The 14,497-nt window shown below is 44.8% G+C and overlaps 1 protein-coding gene across 3 annotated transcripts in view; it reads left to right on the forward strand.

The window, feature by feature from the left end:
- Positions 1 to 14,091, forward strand: part of LRP6 (LDL receptor related protein 6) — a 103,484-nt gene extending 89,393 nt beyond the window's left edge. For 2 of the 3 annotated variants that reach the window (XM_066184311.1, XM_066184313.1), the window contains 8 exons: positions 2,625 to 2,834; positions 4,075 to 4,200; positions 5,532 to 5,768; positions 7,393 to 7,503; positions 9,290 to 9,520; positions 10,187 to 10,323; positions 11,479 to 11,576; positions 13,719 to 14,091. In XM_066184311.1, the coding sequence (XP_066040408.1) occupies positions 2,625 to 2,834; positions 4,075 to 4,200; positions 5,532 to 5,768; positions 7,393 to 7,503; positions 9,290 to 9,520; positions 10,187 to 10,323; positions 11,479 to 11,576; positions 13,719 to 14,004 (1,436 nt within the window). In that variant the 3' untranslated portion in view covers positions 14,005 to 14,091. The remainder of the gene's footprint in view (positions 1 to 2,624; positions 2,835 to 4,074; positions 4,201 to 5,531; positions 5,769 to 7,392; positions 7,504 to 9,289; positions 9,521 to 10,186; positions 10,324 to 11,478; positions 11,577 to 13,718) is intronic. The other variant, XM_066184312.1, reaches the window with a different exon arrangement.
- Positions 14,092 to 14,497: the final 406 nt, after the last annotated feature.

Here is a 14,497-nt window from a genome sequence, read left to right on the forward strand (position 1 = left end):
ATAGGTTGCTGTAATGGCCACGATAAATTGCTAACTGCTGAGATGCATTCCTGTGCTTAGGAATGCTGATTAATAAGCTCTTTTGACCAGCAGAGTAATTTTTCTGCATATTAGCTTCTCCAAAACATTCAGTCTCTTGCTCTGTCAGTTCTGTAGATGCCAGTATCCATAAAGACAAGGACAGCTAGGATGCCTTTTATGTGATGTAGTCCTTCTTTTCCTCCCCGTCCTTCAGGCATGCAGTCAGGACTTGGTTATTCTGCCCAAATGGGAGATCCTGTTGAAGTTAACCAAATTCTTCACATGATTAAGGGGTTGTTTATGAAAAGATGACTGGAATTAGCTCCCTACCATGGAAACTATGTGGAAATTAGTTCTTCTATTCCAGAATAATTAGCGCGATTTGGAAATGTCTAAAGATTCTGGAATTAAGTAATTTTTATTTGGAAATAGAACGAGCTATGGGTGTGTCCCGATTTTTTGTGTTTATTTGGTTGGTTTAAAGTCGTTTTGTGAAAGGCATTGCTGGAAAGGGGATGGCGATGCCAGGAGACAGAGCTCCTCTTCGTCACGTCTCCCTTTCATCTGACATTGCCAATAAAGGAGACTAGCGCCCTGATGAGTCAGCTTCAGGTTTCGTTGTTGGTTTATGGAAGAAGGGATTTTTAGTGTCTCAGTTACATAAAAAGATAGTTACACTTGGTCACAAATATTAAAAAAGGAAGATTAAGACATTAAGGGAGTGAAAACATTAAGCTTCGAAGCTGTAGGGACATACTGCAGAAGGCCATGCTGACTGATGTGGGCATGGCAGAGCAGGGCATGTACAGACTCCATTTGGGTAGGCCAAGGTCTTAGCTTCTGTATTCCTTCCCGTCTTCTTTTGCAGTTTACCCTATTCTCAGCTTAACTTTGTTTCTCAAGATGCAGGTTTCTGTTTCTTGCCTTTTCCCGACGGAATTACTCATGTTATTGGGCTTTAATAGATGGTTGCAGTTATTTAGGTTGACTTACATCACTCAGTCTATTAATTTCTCCATCAGTCTGGATGTAGCCTCCCTCAGAATTCATCAGCGTCTTTTCTTAATCAGATCACTGCTGGTTTTGTTCCAAAGTGGTGGTGAGAGCCCAGCCTAGCTGATTGGAATTCCCATGTTTTCCTTCAGGTTTTAACACTTGGTAAATGTTTGGAAGGTTACTTAACTTCTGAGCTCTCTGTGCATTTAGTGAGAAGGAGATAAACACCTTTTCCGTACCTGGATTTGTTTCTAAGTCATCATCACTGACATAGTGTTGATTAAATTCTCAACAAGCAAAAAACCCTTCTTGCTACTAAACAAAGCAGAGGGAGATAGAACTTAAAGTATAAAATCGTGAAGTGCACGTGTCTTTTGTCCTGTTAGGTTGTCTTGTGTGGATATGGTAGAGACGTGGTAGATTTTTTTTCCCCTGGGATTCAGTTTTTCCAGTATAATTTTACAGAACAAAACCATAAAAACTTACTGGAAGTCGTTCTGTGGATGAACAATGTAAAGCTGTCGTTTGCTGTAGTAAAAGTGAAAAATAAGCACAGCAGTGAGCTCAGATATCGGAAATACCAGGATTTCGGGGTAAATTTTCAAGCTTCAGCTTGACTTGTGTGATCCTGTTTCAGCTTCTCAAAATTGAAGCAGATTCCGTGTGCTTCGCAGGTAGTTTTGTGCTCAGAATCTGATCGACTCACTGGATAAATATTCTGTTAATGACCATGTCATCATGTTAAATAAAGGAGCCGTGGATTAAGCCTCCCTCCTGAGCCCTCAGGTTTTGACTATCGTTTTTCTTCTGTGTTGTTACAAAGTCTTCACCGTCTTCAGACAGATTTTAGTGACACCTTTAAAACAACCGTTGGCTGTCTTCTGTTCGTGTGGAGAGTTAACAGTGAAATGTGATAGTTGCTCTCGAGTGTATTTAATGCCAGAAAATCTGGCATAAAAATCAACAGCCACTCTTCAGGGGTGTCAGGCCTCTTGTCTGCTCCTGGTGATTGCTAAAGGAACTCAGGAAAGTCAGTCCTTGCTAGGAGCATTCCCAATATAGCACTAATGGCTTAGTGAAGGTAACGTAGCTGAAAGAAAAGAACACGAGGAAGTCAGAAGTGTTAATCTCATAATTCATGTGAGAAGTCCTAATTACCCTGCTTTCACTTGGATTTTATCTTGTATGGGTTAGCTGAAGCCAATAATCCATCTTCTTATTCCCTGTTGTATGGCAAGACAAAGCAATTAATCTCTCCAAAAAGGGAAAGAAGAATGAAAGGAGCTACCGATTTCCATCGTATTAATAAGAGACTGGAAAGGCTCGTGAGAGATGAGCCTCCCCCCCACTCCAAGTGCTTCTTAAATACGCTAGATACTTTCTGAGCACAAAAACTCTCTTCTTGGTGAAAGCAGAAACAAAAAATTTGATCATCTGTCTGCAAAATGCATTAGCCTTGCAGCAGAGGACCCAGAATTGCCCGGGTTTTTGTAGCACGCTTACCCAGTAGCATGAAAGCTGTGAAAAATAATGGTGTGAGTAGTGTGTTCCCGATAGTTATTTCAGTTTTTTCCTAGTTGAACCAAAGCACTCTGTCCCTTCTGCAGGTGCCAACCGGATCGTTTTGGAGGACTCCAACATCCTGCAGCCTGTGGGACTGACTGTGTTTGAGAACTGGCTATACTGGATCGACAGGCAGCAGCAGATGATCGAGAAGATCGATATGACCGGGCGAGAAGGACGTACAAAGGTCCAGGCTCGAATTGCACAACTCAGTGACATCCATGCTGTGAAGGAGCTGAACCTGCAGGAGTACAGTGAGTGCAATCCCTGCTTGCAGCTGCGAACGGGGCCTGGGAGATTGGAGCCAAGAGACACGAGCCTGTTGTGCCTTGTTGCTGATCAACATCGGTGCAGATGGAAGGGGCCAGAAGTTGGTGTGGGTGCTGTTGGGTTGTTTCCTTCAGGCACTTGGCAGCAGGCTGGAAATCTATCACAACCCCAGCATCACGTTTTGTCGCTGATGACAACTTGATTGGTAGTCCCCATGCAGGCACCTGGCATTTGAGTGTCTCTAGGCACAGTGGAAACATCCTGCTATCCCTAGCAGAGGACTTTCTGGTGCATATGGGGTGTTCGCTGTTTAGGCAAGCACAGCTCTTGGGGCCTGTCATTAGCTGGCAATGTTTCAGTGGACTGCCTGCCTTGAAGGCAAAGTGAACAATCTTCGGTGGTGATATTTCATCCTGAAAGTGAGTTGACAGAAGAGCAATGTTGCATCGCACAAAGGAAGTGTGTATCAAATAGCAGTTTGTGTTGATCATGGCTGCACTTTTTAAAAAGTTTCTGTTCACCAGGCCTTTCCACACACACACACACTTGAAGTGGTGGGAGGTGGATGGTTAAAGCAGCAGAGTTGCTGTCATCCTGGAGGAAATAGGCCTGGATAGTAGGCTGTGGTGCATGCCTTGGAGAAATATGTAGAAAAATGTCTGGGGATGTTTAATTAAAACGTCAGTGCAGACTACTACTAGTTTTGTGTGCTATTAATCTCAGTAAATCTGTCAGGAGTTCCAAGAGAAGTATGTTGTCCTTATTAAACATTAAAATGAAGAGACATATTTATCTAGAGCGTGTTCATTTGAGTTTCAGAGACAGCGTGGAAGCTTCAGAATTCATAAATTAGAAAAGTTTTGTTTTTTTTAATGGCCTTTGGTTGAGAAAATGAAGTACGGAATCCAGGACATCTTTTTGTGTTACTAATGTACTATTTGCTGCAGAGAACTACTGCTGCCTCACACAAGAAGCGAAATGCTTTGAGTACTGTTTTAGTATAAATTCTCAGGGTAGTTTCAGATCACGGAGAGTTACCAATCTATGTTATAATCAGAGATGTGTGTAAAGGGAGAAATACACGCAACAGAGTACAACATTAACAGAGATTTTTCGTTAGTCCTCTCCCCGGGGGGTAAGGGGTAAGGAAGAAATGACTGAAAGCTCATAAAATAGGTGGGGATTTCTTATCAGTCCCTGTCTTTCTTATTTTTAAAATCCTAGGGCAGCACCCGTGCTCCCAAGATAACGGTGGCTGCTCCCACATTTGCATCGTGAAGGGGGACGGCACCACGCGCTGCTCCTGCCCCGTGCACCTGGTGCTGCTGCAGGATGAGCTGTCCTGTGGAGGTGAGTCCTGCCCAAGTTCTGTGTCACTGGGCTCTTAGCTTCAGCCACGGGGAAGGTCTTCATCTTCAGGGGTGGCTTCTGAGCCAAAGGAACGTGACTGTGCACCAGGTGCTGTTACACACCTGTACGGACTCACCTCTTTCCCTCCACCCTCCAGCTAAACCTGCAAGTATTGAGGAGGAGGAAGGGAAGAGGAAAAAAAAAATCCTTAATTGTTGAATAAGGATTTCTGATCACTCTTTGTAAGACTCAACTATTTCCACTTGATTCTTTAACTGTATGATTTTTATCACTTTTTGCTGTCGCTCTCCATGTTCCGCCTTTTCAGGCAGTGGTAGATTCTCACATTCTGGCGCACCGCACAGTCTGTGCTGTTTTGTTCTTCCCTGCTGTCCTCCCCGAGCTCACCCTGTGTGTGTGTCTTTCTGAACTGCACTCCCAGAAGGGCAAGATACGGCCCTGGTGTCTCCAGGGGTGGGGCTGGAATGGGGGAGAGGACAGGCACTTTGGTGCTTGGATCTCTTTGTGCCACCGGACTGAATGGATTTGTTATGCAATCATCTCGCCACCGAGGCGACGTGTGGTCTCACAATGGAACAAGAGCTAACATAATCCAGATATTTTCTCAGAGCAAGTTTAATACCAGGCCAAAAAGCCGGGGGAGGAAAGGGGGATTAAAAAAAGGGGGGGAAAAAAAAAATCTACACTTACTTACTGCCTGAGATTAACAGTTAATGTAGTAATTGTCAAATAACAGCTAACAGATGTGTTGAGGTAGTGGAACTTGACTAGATGGAGCAGTTTTTTTGTTTTAAAAGAATTTTGACTGAATAGAGCTGTCAAGGGCACATAACTAGACACTGAGTCACAGTGCATCCATCTGCAGCAAATTACATCCTTTTAACATCTTCTATACAATGACTGTCAAACATGAAAAAGAGAGGAAGCCATTGGCTGTGGATACAGCGGTGTTGCAGGAAAGGGGGAGTTGAAGAGTGTGATGACTTTGACTTGAAGTCTTACTTAGAGAAAGGTGTGAGAGTCTGAAGTGGGAAGGGAAGAAGAGAACTGTGTTGTGAGTGTGCATGTTTCTCTGGTCCTCCTGTTCTTCATCTGTCAAGCCCCTGTTGAGGTGAGCCTGCATCAGTCACGCTGGCCTCAAGGTCTGCAAAAGTGGCTGTGGAAGTGGAAGTGACCTTATGATGTGGCACATTGCTCATCAGCTGCTTTGACACAGGAAAGCAGCCGAGCTCTTGTCCTTACCTGTCCCCCCCATCTGCTGTTTGTTCACCTGGATTTTTAACTTCTGTTTGTTTGCTTGATTTTCAAAGAACCACCAACATGCTCCCCTCAGCAGTTCACCTGTTTCACAGGTGAGATTGACTGCATCCCGGTGGCGTGGCGCTGCGATGGCTTCACGGAGTGTGAAGACCACAGCGACGAGAAGAACTGCCCGGTGTGCTCTGACACCCAGTTCCAGTGTGAGAGCGGGCAGTGCATCGACGGTGCCCTGCGCTGCAACGGGGAAGCCAACTGTCAGGACAACTCGGATGAGAAGAGCTGTGAAGGTACGGAGGGTGCTGCCAGGTGGGGTGGAAATGTGCCTGTCGCAGGGACACTGAGATAATACCAGTGTTACTGCTGAGTGGGATTTGAAAAGATACGAGGTTCTGCTCGTTTTAGAACTGGTCTGTTAAACAGAAGTCGTTTCATAACTCCGTGCTTTTGTTTCTCTGCCTGTGAAGTGGAAATTAAGAGTGATCTCCGTCAGAGTGGCTTAAATGGTGTTTGTGAAATGTACTGTCAAAAAATGGCGTGATTTTAAGCTCTAAAAACCTAGTGTCTGGGAGCGGACTACAAAGGGGAGCAAATCCTTGTCGTAGCTTTTTGTGTGCCTCGTACCGAGTAAAGGTTTTGGGATTGTTCATTTTACAATACCTGAACAAAATGAGCTTTTCTGAGCAAGCTGGAGTGAAAGACAGAGGAGATTTCTGGAGACCTCTTCTTCCCCTAGAGCACAGCAAAAGGGAGTATTTAAGCCATCTTTACAGAGGGAAGTGCTGTTGCCAGCACAATGAGAATTAAGTTCATTTTGGAAAGGACGGGTTTTGCTGGTGGAATCTGAACTGCCCCACCACTACACAACGTGAAAGGTGAGCAAACTCATCCTTTCCTTATTGCAGATGTAGTGAAGAGTTGCAGGGAAAACTTGTAAGCTTGAAAGGCTGCTGCTTCTTTATATCCTTTCAGTGCGTTTTCCTTCTTTGTGGAGACTGTTGAAATGTCTTTAAATCAAGGCTAAATTTCTTTCCAAAAGACGTGCTGCAGCTCAAGCAAAAGCACAGAGCTGAAACTCCTGTGTGCTGAAAGGTGATTGTTAGCCAGCTGAGATGCTGACATCTGAAAATGTGTTGTGCAAGTTAACCTCCCAGTTGTCGTCCAGCAACTGGAGATGTCAGACACGGGGCTGTTTATCACCTTCAAAGTGGTCCTGTGGCTGAGAGTATTCAAGTTGATTACAAATCAGAAGAGCCTTTAGTTTAACTTCTTAACTGAGCTGAAGACAAAAACGGATTTCTGGATTTATGAGAAACAGGAGGCAGGAATACGTGGAAACAGCAGCAGGCAGCACCTTGCCTGCAGCACCTTTTATTTTTCAGTGTACTGGCAAAGCTTCAGTTTTATATTCTGCCCTTTCTTTCAATTCAAAAATATAATATCAAGTCAATATATTGTCTCATGGTCGAGGAGTTTTCTGGTTTACAGGAAGAGCACAAGGACATTTATCTTTCTTAAACAGTTTCAGTATCATGGTTTGGCAGATTTCTTTTTCATAACTTAATTCTTCTCTGTTATATTACAGTAAATGCTTAGGGCTGGAGATTCTTACTGCAATAACCATGTCCTGGGATGAGTGCACATCTTCTCAATGGCCTCTGAGTTATTTTAGATGAGGGTCCCTTTATCTGGTCGTGTTTTTACTGGAAGCAGGCAGTAAAGCCCAGGTGCCAGTGTGCACTGCCCTCAGCAGAGCACTTTGTGTGCCACTGGCTACTTCCAGAAACGAAACCTTGCAGCACTCCAGGCTCTTCCAGGATCCTCCTGATTGTATGCTTTGGCGTCTTTATTTCTGAATGATTGTCAAGAGGAGAAGTTCCTGATGCTGACTGTTGGTGTGGGGGTTCTTTGCAGTGCTGTGTTTAACGGATCAGTTCCGCTGTGCCAGTGGGCAGTGCATTGGGAAAAGCAAGAAGTGTGATCACAACCTGGACTGCAGTGACAGCTCCGATGAGCAAGGATGCTGTAAGTGTGCTGCCTGAGACCGGAGACTTGGTTGCAGAATCCAAAATTTGTTTCTCACCTTTCCTATGAGTTTGATTTTATTCTGCCAAGCAGACTGAATTAGTTTGTCCCAGAATTAGTGCTTTTCTTCATAACTGCTGTCATGCAGTAAATGCACAACGTGGTGGAATAGGAATAACAAAAAAAAAAATTAGTATTCTGAACAAGTAGTTTCTGAGGCAGAGAATGCCCGTTGTTTTTCTTCATACCTTTTAAAAATTCTAAAAGAAGAAAAAGGTTTGTTTGACTGTAATGTTAATATGCTGAATTGTTGCAATGTTAAAATCTATTGGCATGAGGCATTCATATATAACTTCCCTGCTTCATGGTTTTCTCATCCAGAGAATTAATAGCAGGTGCTTTTAGAATCAGAGGAGCACTCTGTTTATAGAGTAAACCTTCTAAAAGTTCTTTTTTTTTAATCTTGAAAGGATGTAATTACGAGCTTGATTTCTGATTTGTAACATGTGATATCCCCCACCCTGAAATCTCCAGGGCTCTACAAGAAAACCACTGCCTTTAAAATTCCAACTCAAAAGTTCACTTTCACTGTTGGTGCTCTAAAAGAAATTGTAAACAGGGACATCTCATCTTGTGTTAGAGATCCATATACCACAGCTGGCACACAGATAATTTGCAAATGCAAAGCCAGAGTTGGACCCTTGATCTTAAGGAGGAGTATTAAGAGATGTTGTGTCACGCTACCAAGTTACTAGTGACACTATCACAGGCTTGTGTAGTTGCCTTTATTAGAGTTTATCTGTTCTCCAGTTTTGTACCAGAGGATGGAAAATTGGCCCACCCAGGATAAGATGGCAGTTGTCACCATCCCTCTTTCACTGTGATCAGAAGTCTGCTTACTTATCTCTGTAGAATGTGACAAGCTGGTTCGAGTGTGGGTTTGGTGTTCAGGGAGAAGAAAATGTGTTGAGGAAAAAACTTCCAGTAATGCATAAGATGTAAAACACTGACTAGAACAGGAAAATCCTTTAAAGTCTGCCTTTCTTGTCAAATTCATGAGCACAGGCAGGGGGTTGTCAGTTATTACTCCCAGAGATGTCATTGCTTAGAATTGGTCTTCTCATTTTAACTGTTGAATAATTGTTTTGGGTACAGATTCCTCATAAGGGGGCACCTCTGAGGCTGCTGCTCAGCTGTATCTGTAACCATCAGGGTGGGTCAGGTGTGGAATGGTTTAGGTAGTTTAATAAACAGCAGCAAACCCAAAACTCATCGCTGCTGAACAGTCAAGGCGATGCTCCGTAAGAGGTTGTTACACTGCTGAGAAAAGGGAGTGCCAGTCTGTTACACTGAGGGATGAGGGAGGTGTGACATGAAAAGGAGCTGTTGTCATCTTCAGTGACAGGAAAAGCACCAGAGGAGTCCCTGCAGTGTCATCTGGAGACGTGGCTGCAGGTCTCGTTCATCAAGTTTAAAGGAGAGCTCTGCTTGTCAGCCTGAAGAAGCAGCAGGGCCTGGTTCATCACTCCCCCCTGCGCATGCATGTACTGCTCATTCCCTGTTATTTGTTACCCAAAACACCTCATGGCATGTTTGGGGGTCATCTTGGAGGCTGCAGGTAGCCCTTATGGACACTCAAGAGTCATTGAGCAGACCTGTCCTAGGGCCTGTTTGTTCTTCCCATATATTACTTTGAAACCTGTTTGTCTGCCTACAGAAGAGGAGGAACCTGACATTGGTCTAAATTTCTAAATTTCCGTGATCTGATTTTCCTTTTCCCTCTCAGACACAACGGAGGAACCTGCCCCACAGCCCAACAACACCATAGGCTCCATCATTGGTGTGATCCTCACAGTGTTTGTGGTGGGAGCAATGTACTTCATCTGCCAGAGGGTGCTGTGCCCACGCATGAAGGGCGATGGGGAGACCATGACCAATGACTACGTGGTGCACGGGCCAGCCTCGGTGCCTCTGGGCTACGTGCCTCACCCAAGCTCTCTGTCAGGGTCTCTGCCTGGTAAGTAAAGGAAAAATCCTGGGAAGTAAGTAAAATCCTTGTCTTTGGCACCCCACAGCTGTACTTGAGGATGCTGTACACCTGTGTCCAGGAATTCTCTGCTCCAGATGCAGTTCTTGGGTGCTGTGAGGAGCCAGGACAGCCAAGGCTTCTTCTTTTGCTACTGAAGAATCCCCTTTTGGGGCTGTTGTAGCGCCAGCAAAGTTTCACAACAGTATGGGATAAAGTTACACAGAGTTACATGTGTGGGGCTTCGAGCATTATGTAATCATTCTTGGTAGGTTTGTAGACTAAGCCTTGCCAAGTCTGTAATGACCAGCAATAACTTTGATCTCAGCTTATTTCATTTAATGATGAATTTTCCAGCACCAGTCCAAGCACATGATGCTGCTGCTGTTTAAAAAGTAGAACTTAACCACAGCATTGCACTTCATCTATATGCATTTCTTCTGTATACATCGATTAAATAATGTACTGTAACTTGTGGCTGTTAGATCCAGCAGGCTCCTCTCAGAACATAATTTGTTTTTAACACCGAGCTAATTAATTTTGGGTTTGCAAGTTGCGCTTACACTGCTGTTGTCCTCCAGATTATTTTTTTTTAAGCTTCCTTTTGTCTGCGAGTTGAGGAAGAATTGAACACTGACATACATCTCTGTTCTTCAGGTATGTCTCGAGGTAAATCTGTCATCAGCTCCCTCAGCATCATGGGAGGGAGCAGTGGCCCACCCTACGACAGGGCCCATGTCACGGGAGCCTCCTCCAGTAGTTCTTCAAGTACCAAAGGCACTTACTTTCCTCCAGTAAGTCATTCTGTCATTCACGAACCTTTAATAACTTCCAGGGAAGTGACAGTGTCTTTCTACAGGTTAATCAATTGACAGGTGAATGTTCTGATTTAGAATTCCGGCCTAAATAAACTTGTTTGGATGTGGAGTAAGGGATTTTGAAAGGGGACTGTCCTTTTCCAAAACGGTCTAGAAATTTTCACTCGATTTAAAAAAAGTTGTGAGAAAGCTCAGTGCCAGGAAAAAAAGATGTTAGATTGAATGTCAGGGGAGATGAAAAAAAATCCCTGCAGATGTTGAGCAGCTCTGGCAGAGAGATCTCCTTTCATTATTGTACTCTGCCATGTGCCTCTGAAGGTAAAACTAAGGTTGATTCTCTACGGACCTTTCAAGGAATTGAAATGAAGCTTTGTGTCATGTGTCTTACAAGTGACAGGTAAATAAGTGAACAAGTGTTCTGCGGCTCCATGACATCCCTCCATCACCCATGGGTGGTGTGCTGCACTAACTGCTGCGTAACAGTTGGTGCCAGCCCTAGAGGGCTCCCTGTCTCTTCACCTCCAGCATCTGTGGTTTGGATATTTTTGTGGAGCTCACCAAGCCGCTGCACAGTGTTAGAGTCCCATGCTTGGTGAGTGAAGGCTGGAGTCTTCAACTGTCTGTTTTCAGTTGTGACAATCAACAGTAAATTAGCTTTAAATTAATCCAAATGCGTGGAGTAAGAGCATGCCAGCCTAGGGAAGGGATGCTTGCCTTGGCCAGCATGCTGCCAGTGTTACAAGCACAGCAGTGCTTGGGGACTGCAGCTTGCAGGAGCAGAGATCCTGCCTGGGGCAGTGGTATCCCTAGTGACAATCTAGAACTGAACAGCTGGCTGCAACTTTACTTTTCAGCACTGGCTGTGTCAAAATAGCCACAGCAGTCAGCGTTTTTTGAGAAGAGCTTAGCAGTAGCCAACAGGAATGGCAACGAATGGCATTTCCAGGGTCTGCTTAAGAGCTGGGAAATAAAGAGGAAAAAAATCCTATTTGTTGGGAGGGCTGTGTATGCAGTTCTTTACTTAAGGTTCCTGTTGGACAGTACTAAAAACTTATCAAGTGGCGTTTTCTCGAGTTTCCTTTGTATCTTTCCTTTTTAAAAGTGATTTTTTTTCCCTTTCTTACCCCTTAGATTTTGAACCCACCACCATCACCAGCGACCGAACGTTCACACTATACCATGGAATTCGGTTATTCTTCAAACAGCCCATCCACTCACAGATCCTACAGGTAATTACTATTACAGTAGCTTCTGTGAGGATCAAAGCAGTTGGTGTAGAAAATGCGGAATAAAGGCAGCCTCTGCTCCACAAGAATTACAATCAAAGGCCCGAATTCTGCAGGCACTAAACTGGTGCTTAAGTGGGCTCACGTGTATCGTGTCACTGCTGCCTGTGTGGAAGTGCAGCACTGTTTGAGGTAAATCATGCACCAAGTGGGTAGTGATACATCCCTGGGGTCTATTCCTTAGGGGGAATGACAGCACTCATCCCAAAACCAGCTACATGCCAAAAGAAGCGCAGTACTGTGAGTATTTTGAGCCAAGAAAACTTACCCTGGGGTGAACCCTGCCTTCTTTTAGGCTTCTGCCATAAATAATTTGTTATGTAATTATCAGAAGTTATAAGCAAATACCCCGTGGAGGAAAAGTTGGGAATATAAAGGCTGATAAGTCAGAAGTAATATTAATATAGTTGTCTAGATAAAGCACAGGATTTCTGGTTTGACACAATAAGGGTTAATATCTGGAAAAGATTGCTAACCTTTTGCTTTATTTTCTCTTGGCTAGTATTTATGGGCATGCATTTTATCTCTGTTTGAATGTATCCTCCTTACCTTCTCTGTAAGAACGCTGGAGTTAGTTACGGTTTTATAACAAGTTACCAAAAATAGAGGAACAGACCCCTGCTACCCAAGGGCGTGAAGGTTCCCCTCCCAAATCACCAGTAGATGTGGTCGGTGAGAAGAGAGTGCTGTATTTGTGTGAAAGCTGTGCCTCCCTAGCACAGAGCCTTTGGGGCCTTTGGATAATGAGGTCTCTGGGGCTGAACAGACGTCTCTTCTCCATTAGCAGAAAATACGGCCTCTGTTGTGCAGAAGGTCAGACCAGATGTTTATAATGATCCCTTGCAGCCATATGAAAAATCTTCTAAAATTATGTAATTTTCTAATGGAAGAACCCCAAATTCAGACGCCAGCATGGGTCATCTGCTGGTTAGCAGATGTGACTGGTAGTATTATAAACGATATTAGGGATGTAGCAAAGGGTTCCGTATTTTCCAAATGCTCCTTCACCCAAAGATAAACACTGGTCTTGCTGCTTCTGATCTTCTTTCCCAATATCCTGACTTGACTCCAGAGGAGCTGCATCCCCTTGTGTCCCCAACCACTGACCGTGATGCTGGGAGTTGTAGCTACCATGCATTTCCCTTGACTAATTTCTTTCCTTGAAACTATCCTGGGCTCATTTTAAAGGATGTTTCGTGGTACCATCCTTTGAGAATTTCATCCCAGTCACTTCTGTAAGGAATGCTTCCTCCTGAGTGTGCTGTGAGTGTGCCAGGTCATTTTCAGCCCTCCTGTCTGGCCTTGGAAGTTAGTATCCAGAAATTACATAATGGAAACAGAATTATCTTCTCCGTAATTGCGCACCCGTGCCCTCCCTGCCCTGCTGTCTTAGGAGCAGCTTTTTCTACCTCAGTTAAGCCCTTAGGGAGCCTGTTGTGTGAGAGACTCAGCCACTGCTCCTTTCTGTGGCACGACAAAAGCTCTGACAGGTGCTCTCCGAGCAGGCAGTGCCAGGGTCACTGGAAACGTCTGGAGACTGGGAAGCACTTAGCAAATCTCCAGTGATGTTGGTATCACCAAATGCTGTGGGTGGGAAGGAGCTTCAGCCCATCCTTTAGTCCCACCCTCTGCCATGGGCAGGGACATCTTCCACTAGAGCAGGTTACTCCATGCCCTGTCCAGGCTGGCCTGGAACACTGCCAGGGATGGGGCACCCACAACATTACGGATTAATGTAACCCTACGAAGGTGAGGATAGAATACTTACACCAAACGTGGCACACTCTCCGATTTCAGCAGTTTCCAGCACAAAGTGAATTTTCTGCGAGTAAAGCAGCACATCAGAAATTGACGTGACGGGTTGCTCGGAGCTAAAATCCATTCATTTTACCAGTTAGATAATTAATACAGAAATTGGCATCCCTCTCACCTGTTGCTGTGACGTGCCCAACGCTGGAGCTTCCAAACTGCATGGAAGTTTGGAGAGGAGATTCAGAGGCTGCCCTGCTTTCTGTTTCCACTTTGAAAAAGGCAAAAAAATAAAACAACCCCTGAGCTTTTCCACTGTCCATGTCCCCGCTGCAGCTACCGGCCCTACAGCTACCGGCACTTCGCGCCACCCACCACGCCCTGCAGCACGGACGTGTGCGACAGCGACTACGCGCCGAGCCGCCGGCTGCCCGCGGCCAAGGGCTACACCAGCGACCTCAACTACGACTCGGAGCCGGTGCCGCCGCCGCCCACGCCGCGCAGCCAGTACCTGTCGGCCGAGGAGAACTGCGAGAGCTGCCCGCCGTCGCCGTACACCGAGCGCAGCTACTCGCACCACCTGTACCCGCCGCCGCCGTCGCCCTGCACCGACTCGTCCTGAGTGGCCGCCCTCCGCTCCGCGCTGTAAATACGAAAAAGGTTCTGCTGGGGACGGGGTGGGGAGGGATGGCGGTGTATATTTCCATGTGGGGCGGAGGAACGCTTGAAGATATTTGTACAGAAGAATTTAAAAACGACGAAGCGAAAACAGGAAAAAAAAAAAAAAAGGATATTTATATATTTTCTTAAACAGCAGCTGCTGCTTTGTGCCATAAGAAGAAGAAGAAAAAAAAATTTTTGTATAAAAGAACCCCAGGCGTTTGTACAAAAAGTTTTTATTTTTGCAAATGGAACACACAAAAAAAAAAAACAAAAACAAAAAAAAAAAAACATGCCTTAATCCAGTGAAGTGACTGAGCACGTAAGGAAATGGAAGGAGTGGGATGTGTTACTTGTCCGGCGAGGTGATATGTGGGTTTTGTCAATACCAAAAATGTTTAAAGTAATTAATAATAAAGAAGTCCGTCTCAGAGCAGCATACCATAGATACTTGG

The sequence above is a fragment of the Chamaea fasciata genome, unplaced genomic scaffold (assembly GCF_029207755.1).
Source record: "Chamaea fasciata isolate MVZ Bird 193981 ecotype frontalis unplaced genomic scaffold, bChaFas1.0.hap1 SCAF_5, whole genome shotgun sequence".
Classification (NCBI taxonomy): Eukaryota; Metazoa; Chordata; class Aves; order Passeriformes; family Sylviidae; genus Chamaea; species Chamaea fasciata.